Source organism: Cariama cristata, unplaced genomic scaffold, assembly GCF_000690535.1.
Source record: "Cariama cristata isolate BGI_N322 unplaced genomic scaffold, ASM69053v1 scaffold16870, whole genome shotgun sequence".
NCBI lineage: Eukaryota > Metazoa > Chordata > Aves > Cariamiformes > Cariamidae > Cariama > Cariama cristata.
The window spans coordinates 64,995-76,162 of NW_009595448.1; the positions used below are offsets into that span (position 1 = coordinate 64,995).

The 11,168-nt window shown below is 36.5% G+C and overlaps 1 protein-coding gene across 1 annotated transcript; it reads right to left on the reverse strand.

Moving 5' to 3' along the window:
- Positions 1-1,532: 1,532 nt before the first annotated feature.
- LINS (lines homolog (Drosophila)) lies at positions 1,533-9,746 on the reverse strand. The gene is made up of 6 exons (XM_009702254.1): positions 9,339-9,746; positions 9,157-9,246; positions 7,782-7,923; positions 6,926-7,516; positions 3,383-3,563; positions 1,533-2,430 (listed from the first exon to the last, which is right to left on the reverse strand). Exons 1-6 carry the CDS (start codon positions 9,744-9,746, stop codon positions 1,533-1,535), a joined length of 2,310 nt encoding a protein of 769 aa, XP_009700556.1.
- Between the last annotated feature and the right edge of the window lie 1,422 nt (positions 9,747-11,168).

Genomic DNA, 11,168 nt, shown 5'->3' on the forward strand with positions numbered 1-11,168 from the left:
GTATAACTGCCAAGTGATTACAGCTGTCATCCTGAAAGAATAAGACTGAGGTTCAAACCTTCCCATCTGAGAATTCATGCCATTCAAGTGTCTCTGGAAAGCACTGTAATCGCCAGCTATATTATCCCATAAGCTTCACCTAGTTTTCTTCCCCTCCCAATAGTGTTGATTCACCAGTTCAGAGCTCAAGACTAACATAGAAGATGGCCACAGAGATATGGGGGTCAGAGTCACCTGCTCCAGACTGTTCTTCCTAACTCAGTATCTATTTTAATTTAACACTAATTAGCTATTTGAAAGGAAGATAGAACTTAGTTGGTTCTCAATCAGAACAGAGCACTTACGATCAAGAGATGATCCTAAAAGGAAAAGTGCTTCTTACAGTTCTTGGTGAGGTCTGAGATTTTTACAGTAGTCCCTGTCATCAGTACTTTCCCATTGCCTAACTCTTGTAAGATCATGACGAGCTGCACGTTAAGTGCACCAATGTTACGTGGCTTCCTGCTAGGTGCACACACTGGTTTGGATCCTGTTCTGAACTAACACTCCCCAGGCAAAGTCTTACAGCTACCTATCAGGTTATTCAAATTAGATCTAATAAAAGATTAAGTATAAGAATTTAAATTCAATATCCATCTCACTGCAGATACTTAATTTCTAGTTATCTGTTTCTGATTCAACAGATTTATTAAGTATACATTCTATACTTATATAAAATGCATAACGGATGCAAGGAATTGTTTGAATTTCACTTCTGCATTACCTAAGCTTGATTTTAGATATAATGCTCCACTTAAGTGTTCTATCAATAGGCAATATATGCATTAGTCCCACATCTACCTTTCCTTTTAATTCAAGGAATATATGATAAAATATTAAGAAAAACTAAATTCAATTTTCAGTGAAATGATAGCACTGCTGATTAAATCAGGCAAACAGTAAAAGCTAAAAAAGTACATCCTAGACATCAGTTAAGTATTTCAGCCAAGAGAAGCGTGGCATGGATTATTGTGATTGTGGTAGCACATCTGAATGTCCACTTAGAGCAAAGCACTGATGCAGAACACACAGTATAAACACCAAAACTGTCCCCAACGAAAATATTTTATTTAGTTCAACCTCTAAGCAGCCAAGAGTTCTATTAACACTGCACTGTAATCCATCAATCACTACCAATCTGGCAATGACTTCATATATAGAACAACATCAAGTGTAATTGACAATATTTTAAGTCACATATATTGTTGATATGCTTTCACATTAATTATCAAATTTTGAATACCTAACAATTAATCCTTATATACTGTACACTGACATACATACCATGCTTAAGCCTAGGACCCTCAGGTAACGGACCATGTCACTGAATGCAATTGCAGATTTTTAAGGTGCCAATCAAAACCACATTTATCCTGTTTCAGGTTAACTACACTGACAGGTGCAAGAAGCATGAGTTTTAGGAATGTTTCCATGAGATTAATGACTTCTGAGTGTACTAGTTAAAAAAAAAATCACTAGAACACTTCTTTGGATTATTGTGGATTCATGTTCTTACTGATCTTCTCAACGTGGCTCAGTAGTTTTAACAACGCAGATGGATTATATGGGAAAAGATTTCTTCTCTGCAACCTAGAAATAGCTTTTTGCAGTTCTTCCAAACATTTTGTTGATTTGTAAAGCGTTATTCTTAGGGGAACGATGTTATCCAAAGACGTCATGCAAGTCAAGCAGGATGAGGTATTAGATGCCTTTTGTTTTGGAGGCAACACTTCAGACTTGAGTGTATTCCGTTTATCATCTGTGTAGCTGCAACCAGCTTCCCTCATCCTTGTCTCACCCTCATTATTTAAAGGCACCTGCTCCGTGTTTACCAAGCCCTCTTTTCCATCTGATTCTAATTCAGAGTCTTCTGAGCTGTCATAATCAACAAGGCTTCGAAGTGAACCCAGCAGAGATGTACCATCAGTGCATATCAATGAGTTAGACCGGTTAGACTCCGCAACTTCATTACCACCTTGCTCTGTTGTAAACACTAAGTAATTGTGAGAAGCAGCCAGAGATAGAGTTTGTGGTTCTGGTTCACAACAAGCATTTTGCAAACTCTCATCAGTCATACAGCTTTGTTGTTCTTGATGGGGCGGCTTGGCAGAAGAAATTGATTGAAAAGTGCCATGTTTGGTATCAAAATGGTTACAGACTTCTACAAACTGATGCCAGTCTTTTCTAAGAAGCTTTAAGTACCTTACCAAGTACTCCAGAAAGCAAGTTTCTGATGAAATCAAAAAATCTAGAAGTACTGTGGAATCAAATGCAATTTTTTCCAGAAAAAATAAAAAGATACAGTGAGGATTACATCCACTTGCATGCACAAGGAACTTCCAGGTTTCCTCCTCTTTTTGGCTGAAGTTACCAGCAGCATCATGCCGTAACCTGGAAAGTCATGAAATGGATTAAATTAAATGGAAATTTACTTATTTTTTTAAAACAAGTATGTCCAGAAAATGGTATTCTTTCTCTTTGATTTTGTCAAAAAGTAAAAAACAAAAAAAGAAGCTTTTATATTAGAATGAGAAAGAACGAAGGCAGGCAGGGCTAGGAGATTGGACAGGCCTTCTTAAACAGCACTCCTCCCTATGAAACATTCTGGAATAAACAGAGTTACGACAATACATGAACTGTTATTTTAATATTTTTGTAAGCCTGAACATAGATTAACTTTCAGGATGCTAAGCACATTGGAAAAAGAGTGGTCTACTTTTATTTAGGTGTCAAAGAAGAATTGTGCGTATCCAATACTACTTGCAGTATCTTCACATTTGAAGCTCGAGGGACCTTTTACAAACTAGGGTAGTTATCTTGTATGGTAATTTAAACAATGTAGCAGTGAATGTCCAGGACAAATTCATGAAGAACACATTTCAGTTGTTAGCAATAACAGTTTTTATTAACTAGCTAGAATTAACATGGATCAAATCCTTAGAGGGCTACTTTGCCAGAAGTCCCTCAATTCTTGAAGTTTAATTATAATATCCCATTCTTGTCAAACTCTCAGTGTTGAAAGAAAACAGTCTTGCCTTTTATCTCTGTCTAACCACGGCTTTAGACTGAAGTCAATTATTCTGAATTACAGGACATGATAAAGTATTTCATAGGAAACGGTTGCACAACTCCCTCATTTCAATCCAAAAAACACTTAATCAAATTATCAAAGTTAACTGCTCTTACACCACACATTATTACACTATCCTGAGGTTTGGGGTTTCCTTAATTATTCAAAACATTTTTTCTTTATAAAAAAGTAATCAATTATAATTAAGTATATCACAATAACCTCACTAAATTACAATTCTTCATAGTTCTGTCAAATAAAATGTACACTAACCTATCAAATTTTAAATAAATGAGTAATAAAGCTTTAGCAGCTTCCCACATATCATCATCTTGCTCTATGAAAATCAAAGAGAGCCATTCACAGTGATGTACAACCAGGTGAGACTGTGGGGAAGACTTCAGATGACTCCTCCAAAATATCAACAGCTGGGACATGGAACTCTGAAAGTCTCCTGAAAAAAAGAATTAACCATGAAATTTTCTATACATTTTTTGTTACTAAACAACATACACTTTTTATTTTTTAAATTAACAGTGCATTCATGAACTGTTATGCATTTATCGTTGCTTAACTCAACTGATTTGACACAGCACCAAATTTTGTAGATCAGTTCTTGCTTCTTGGTAACAAAGAAATCATGAAATATTTTGCAGAAAGTTATAAGCAGTTATCTAACCTTAAATTCAATGTGAATGGCTACTCTGGTAAACTTTAAACATACCAATGTTTAGATGCCAAAGTTAACAATTATAAGTAACCTGCAGAAAATTAATTTACTCATTAGGTACCACTCATCCCACCAAGACAGATAAAACTTAAGGACACAATTTATTCATCTAACAGCATTCTTTATTTCCTTGGAGTTAGGGAAGAATAATCAGAGGTGACCTAGAAAGTTCTGGGTACAACAGGGTGAATCCTCTTATGCCTAAGCTTGCAGACTAATGAACAGGATTTACACCTCCAAAAATCTGCATGTATCAGGAAACCTTCAGAACTGTGACTATACCTACACAGCTGGGATTTATACTTTCCTTTAGCTCCCCAATTAAGTAGGTTCATTGGTACATCACAAAATAAAATGAACTGTAATCAAGTCAATGTCACAGATGTAATGATCCAGTATGAGCACTTTGCTGAGATTTCATCTCAGGTGATTCTTCCCATATGAAATAATAATACAACTGTCATATTTTGACAGGACTGAAGCATCACCCCCCCTCCCCAGCATGACTCACTGTAGAAATTAACTGCAGTGATCTATAGCTGATTGGAATAAATCGTCATTTCTACAGTAAAACGAAGTATGAAGCTCGTAGTATAGCCATATTCTTTATAAAATAAATTCTTCATGGATGATGTACGTTTTCAAGTACACACAGGCTTGGGCTAAAGGTAGCTTCATAAGATGGTCTAAAATCCTTGCTGGAAGGATTAATGTAAACTGTGTTTTTCCTGCAAATCTTCATCTTTCTCCTCCCTCTAAACACTGCACTCCTGGATGGGAAAAGCACCTCAAAATTTATGCCATTTTAGTGCAGTAGCTTACTTATAAAAATAACTTTGTATTCTCATGACAGACAGACTATGTCCCTTAAGTCAAGAAACTTACCTCTTCAATACTAATGACATACTGTATAGCATGCACTATGTAGCATGCACTACCTAGCAGCTTTTCATGCAACACAACATATATTCAGTATTTAGAAAACAGAAAAAAAAATATATATTGTGACCTGTATCTTTACCCCAAAGGTACTCCTTATGTAAGAACTCTAATGCTTCTGGAAGTACACTATGGCTTGAAGGGCACAGTTGCATCATTTATATAAGAGTGACTACTGCTTTTGAAAAATTACCTGCAACATGGGAATCAGTTTTACTTACCACATCATTATGTGGTTTTCCTTAGTATTTTACTTTAAGATTTGCTTTTCTTCTTAGCAAATAATAGGGACAGCAAATTATATTTGTTATTAATAGTTACTATTCAGACTGAAAGTCTTCCCTATAAATCAAAGCCATCTGGAAGTTACTCTCAAAACTGACATGAATTAAAGTTAAGCCACTATAATTCATGTTAATAAAAAAAGATAAGATCAACCAGCTTCCTAGAAGGGAAGTTAGCATATTAAAGCATTTTCGTGCTTGTTTTAACCACTTAATTTAATGTCACTAAAATAGAAGCACCATTCCTTTCAACTTGAAATTCCTCTTGACAGTTGGGGTATTTGAATCTAATTAAAGAACTCATTTTTGTGTCATACATCTGGAAAAGAAAGAGTAATTTTTTTCTTTGAGAAAGAATTTTCATAGACACTTCTAAAATAGATTTAACCTACATTTTTTCTATTCACTTGTTCTTAGACAATCTCAGTCTGTATATGTTTTTCAGAAGGTGGCTCATAAGTAAAATATTCTCTACAAATACTTAAAAGACTATAACAATGCAACTGGCATCACAAATATAACATCTTGCAAAATCTGGAAAAAGTTTCAGAAGCTGTCTTACAGAAGTCTATAGCTCTTTTGCACAATCAGATGAATTAAAAATTGATTATGTTTGAAATATAAAATGGAGATATAAAAAGTAAAATAACATATGCATCTGTATCTTGTATTAAAATGCCTCAATTATTTAAATGCTATAAAATGTCATCCTTGTTTAAAAAGAAATGTAGATTTTTTTTTTTTTACTTTTTGCCACATCATCAATTGGCTGACAACAAGGAACATCCATTCTCACTTGTATTTGACTAGAAATGCTGCTTCAGAACTGCCTTTCCATTTTCTCTGTGAAGCCTGTAATCCAGGGACAGCAAGCTGCTTTGATCATAGAATTTGCCCATCCACATTCACACAGCTTAGCATCACAAGATGCGCATCATGTGCCTTTCAGAGGCAAAAATGCAAGTGGGAAGGTGGGATTCCAGGAGTGTGTCTCAGGCAAAAAGCCTCACCCCACCACTTCATTATAGCAATACTACTAGTTGGCTACAAGCGTGGCATGGCAACACATCCTCTCCCGTCTGGAACACAAGTTACACAGCATTCCCTTGCCATCCCACTGCCTGCCTTGGGGCATAGCCCTAGCACAAGAGCCAGATCTGCTCTTCCACCAATCTAATTCACCTGTTCAGTAAAACAAACATAAGTAAGCAGGTATGAAAAGTATGCCTCACACCTACTAATTCAAAGGAGGAGACCTGTAAGTCAGGGTGAAAAACACAAGGACTATACTCTGCCAAGTCTCAATTTTCCTGTTTCTTACTTTATAGCTTCATTACTTTTACCTTTTCTACCACTGCTGGTTTTGCCCTATTACATTTTTTGTCCAACAGTAATGCCTAGTACCTTCAACCAAGATAAGCACGTAATGGTACTTAAAGTTCTACCTCCATACTAGAAAACAGGAGAGTGTTACCTGTAGTTCCTTTTAGTTCCCCACTGTGAAGACAGTAGATGCTTGTACTACAGGTTTTCTTCTTTTCCAACTGGAGCAGAGCCTGGTGCTCCCAGGTTGGCTCAACTACTTCAAATATTAACACATGTTCTTAACAGGAAAAGTTTTCAATCCCAAACACAGCTGTTCCAAGCCCCCCATATTGCAGGGCTAAGGATAGGATGCAAGGAGACAACTAATTAGGCAGGACACAGAGATAGCAGGTTTCCTGGGTGGGTCTTCTCTTTCCTCCCTCCCACCACCACTATTCAGCTGAATTGTATTTACAGTCTTAATGAGCTGTGACTACAAAAACCTAAAAGCTTTAAAACTCTTGCTGCTTAATGAACAAGACTAAGAGAGACTATTACCTTTGATTTCAGCTTCTGTAGGAGAGTTCTGAAATTTGAATTCCAGTGCTTTAAGCACAACCAGACTTAAGGCTCTGAGAACAGTTTGGTCAGAACCACCTTGAGTATCACCTCCAGGAGCAGCTTCACTGCCTCCAAAGTAGCTGTCCTTTTCGCTGAGTGGGATCCGATTAAGCCAAGTCAAATTCACAACCTGCAGAACAGCATTACTCAGTGCAAGCACATCCTCATATAAAGATGGGTTTTCTAAGAACAGCGATCCACTTTTAGCATCTTCTCTAGACTTGTAAAGGACACATTTTTTAAGGAGCATAATGAACTTCTTCTTGATTAAATAGTGAACTGATGAGCTAATGAGGTTCAGGACATAAGAAACTTTCAGAAACAATACTCTCTGGCACCTGAGCGGTAGTTCTAATTCAGTTCTGGAAGCCAAAAGTGCTTCAAGCAGATCTGTAAAACTGATCAAATCGTTTGTAGCTTCAGAATAAGGTGAAGTATAGCGTTGACTGTCAAAATGATGGGACAGAATGGAATTATAAAATCCTTCAAGCACAGCATCAAGAGGAGCCAACAACTTCTTCAAAATACCTACAGCAACAAGAACAATGTTATGGAGTTGGGAGTATAACAGAGTCAGCTAAATCATCAAATAAGCAGAAAATCGGTGACTGCGACTTTTCTCAGTTTTTAAGCATGTTTAAAGCACTACATTTTTAATCGGACTTTGTCATCCTCTTTATAAGGAAGGAAGTAGGTGTTCTTCAGAGAAGCTGCCCCAGACGAGATTACAAGTAACACTCCCCCCTCTAGCGGGCACTGCTCTACCGGTAACGTCACCGAACTGCTACAGTACCTGCGCTGGGCAAAGCTCCATCTTTCAGGACGTCCTTGATAACGGCTGTAAGAGTCCACAGGCATTCTGCTACCCGGGTATTCACAGGAAATCCTAAAAGAGTCTTCAAACTGAAGGTGAGCCAGGTGACATTTAACGCGTTCTAAGAAAATTTGATCAAAACTCAATCATACATGTTTTACAATTGCTATGCAAATTACATTAAATCATAATACAATGTTTTAAAATTGTACATTAAAGATTCAAATGTAGGCATAGACAAAACACAAGTAGAAACAATATCTCTGTCCTGTGTCATCTAAGTACATAGGCCTCTATTTACAAACATTAAGTCACACATGCATGCAATCTAAATAATCTATATTTTCCAGAAAGGGAAAAAATCAAACCTCCTAATATCATGTGACCTCCCCCAAATCAGATAATACTGTGGACAGACCATATCTGAATTCCTAATTCCCAGACCCAGACAACTTTAAGAAATACTACAAACATATTTCTGAGAGAAATCTATGTTCAGAGATGCTACTATGGAGGCTACAATATATATTCACCAAATATACAGCAAGTAAAAAAAACTCGATTGGACTACTCAAACAAGAAAATACAGAAAAGCATTTGATTAACTTTCAATAGGTTATCACATATTTTTATCTACTGCATCACCTAGCAGATATCAAGTAACTGTAAAAATATTGATACGCTATTGTTTTTTTGAAATACCTGTACTGCAACCTTAAAGAGAATATTTCTTGTCATCTAGACACATTTTACCTTAAGATAGTTTTGTAAAATTCCAGATTTTTATATGTAAAGACTTTGCACCTCACATCACAAACTTCTGTTACACACCTGATCTCCTTTCTTTCTATGCTCCATATCCCTCCTAATACACTTGAAACACCCTCTTGTAATATTTATTACATCTCTTTCCCATCCATCACTTACAACCCAAAGCCCCTTAAGACACACTTTATGGGGGAACTACCACACAGCATTACCTCGTATAACCTTCAAGTTCCTCCTGATACCGGAGCAAAATACACTTCTACAAAACTCTGTGGTATTTTGAAGGGACTAACGGAATCTGTACGCTGAACATCGGCAGACTGCAACGTGCCTTTCAGAAAGCGAGAGCAGAGTGGACATGCAGGCAACAGACGGAGGAAAGGAGCAGTTCTGATGTCGCTCGGTGGGGCTACTTACGAAAGGAGCCTCTTCAGAAGCACTTTTCAGTTTTACAGCAGTCATATAGTGATTGCTTTTGTGCTGTATAAACACTAGAAAAACTTGGCTCTAGAGCCAAATGGAACAACTTGAAGGCACATATTCATTATGTTATTTTTTAAGCTGTGAAAAGTTATGCCATACTCACCTCTTCCTTCAGCTGGAAATACACAAGAGATGCTAAACTTTTTGAAGCCAGGTGAGATAACAGCCGATCATAACTACTGAGCAGACAAATCTGCAGACATGTAGAAAGAAAAAGGACCTAAGACATGTTCCTTTTTTTTTCCTCCTTTCACAAAAATCTTTCAAAAGTTTACAAAAGCTTACCAATTTTGAGTCAATTTTTGCCTCCTTCAGAAGAAGGACAAAGATTTCACAGTACTTCTGTCTTGTATTGAATTCAATTTCCTGGGACTGTGCTTTATCAGCCATCATCTTGATCAAGGTTAACTGAAGCAGCATCACTTCTCGTGGACAGAACGAGGAGTTCATGTTTGCAAAGCTATTTGATATATCATCTGTTGTAGGGACAACCGCATCTGACATATCAGTGTCCTGATGGCTCCTAATACCACCATCAGTAGATGGCAGATGCATACGACCACACAATTTGTCTCTTTCTGGTGACTGCTGAATACACATATTAAGTAAAGAAGTATAATGATGGCTTTCCTTTGCTAGCGGAATGCCTACCAGTACATCCTTATACATCTGCTGCAGAAGAGAGATCTTCATTATGAGAAAATTCAATATTCCAGAAAATGCTATATGTCTTCACTGATTATTCACGGCTGCTGCAAATCAGGTCTGAAGTTATTTTTATTCAGTAAGAGAAACAGAAGCACTATGAGGCATTTCTCTTCTAAGTTACCTAGAAAAAAACATTTTGCTATTACTGAACTTAATAGATAACTAGAAAGATAACACACGTTTTTAGAGATAATACTACCATTATTAAACTTATTTTGAGAATACTAATTCACTGTTTAAAAACAGTAAATGTGACAGTTGCACAAAACTGTCCCAGCAAGACATTAAAATGATAAAAGAATTACCATGCCGTGAAGAAGTTTACAGTTCCAATATTATTCTTCTGACACCAACATTAATTTGCTAGAACTAACAAAACCAACAATGACTATTACTAGTGACTACTTCTGAAAGATATGAGAACTTGAATCAAATCTTTCTCTACGTTGCTAAAACTACTAAAACTTCATTTCTTTTGCGACAGACAACTCTAAAAACAGGCACAAAGTTTCCACTTCAAATTTTCATCTGAACTGGCAATGTTTATTGCTCCACTAAGGCTGGAAATGGCAACACCTCTCAAAAAAAATGGAAACCAAAGGACAAGTCTTGCCTTCCACTGCACATAGGCTCAAAGTGAGCAGCGTGAATATACAAGAGGGGAAAACTTGGCTCTTAATTTAGGGAGGAGGACTAAAGGATTCCTTTACGTTTACATGTGCAGAACTCTTATTCTGAGCATCTACATCTTGAAATCCCAAAGAGGTTTTCAGATAATGCAAAGGATCAACAATGCCACAAGGCTGGTCTCAAGGGCCCAATGACTGAGAAGTTTATAACTAAAAAAAAATAAAATACTTAAAGTGTAAAACTTAATAACAGCCAACAAAAATACTTAACCATATTCAGGAAAGGGATAAAAAAACATCTTTATCACCATGTCAACGGAACATATCTTTCAAACATAACACTTGAATGTTCACTATAGCTTAAAAAGAAGAGCTATTAGAATGCAAATCTCTCTTTAAAGTGTGAACACCTCAGAACCCACAATTTTCTAACCATTATGTAAATGGCTAGACAGATACCCTACCTCCCCAGAAAACAAAAAGGATATACCAAGAACATCAGGGTTTCTTTTTCATCTATATTAAGAGTGACGCTAGTCTGTAATATTTATCTTTTTAGGACAGTTTTAACATGTTCTCTAACCAGAACTCTTTTAATAAAGAAACCCAAACAAACTCACTATCTTTATCTACTGTGAAGTTCCGAGTTGGACTTATGTTGTTTAAAGGAATTTTCTTTTTGCATGCTTTTTCGATCCTTGTTTTAAGTCTAGCATAATCAACCAGGTAGACTCCTGAAGCCATCTGTCTGTAGTTGGCTTTTATTTAAATGTTACAT

Coding starts and splice junctions, on each gene's coding strand:
- LINS (XM_009702254.1), bottom strand. CDS start 9,746: ATGAAGATCTCTCTTCTGCAGCAGATGTATAAGGATGTACTGGTAGGC. Junction 9,247..9,338: donor CAAAAATTGACTCAAAATTG/GTAAGCTTTTGT, acceptor ACATGTCTGCAG/ATTTGTCTGCTCAGTAGTTA. Junction 2,431..3,382: donor ATTTATTTAAAATTTGATAG/GTTAGTGTACAT, acceptor ATGACTTTCCAG/GTTACGGCATGATGCTGCTG.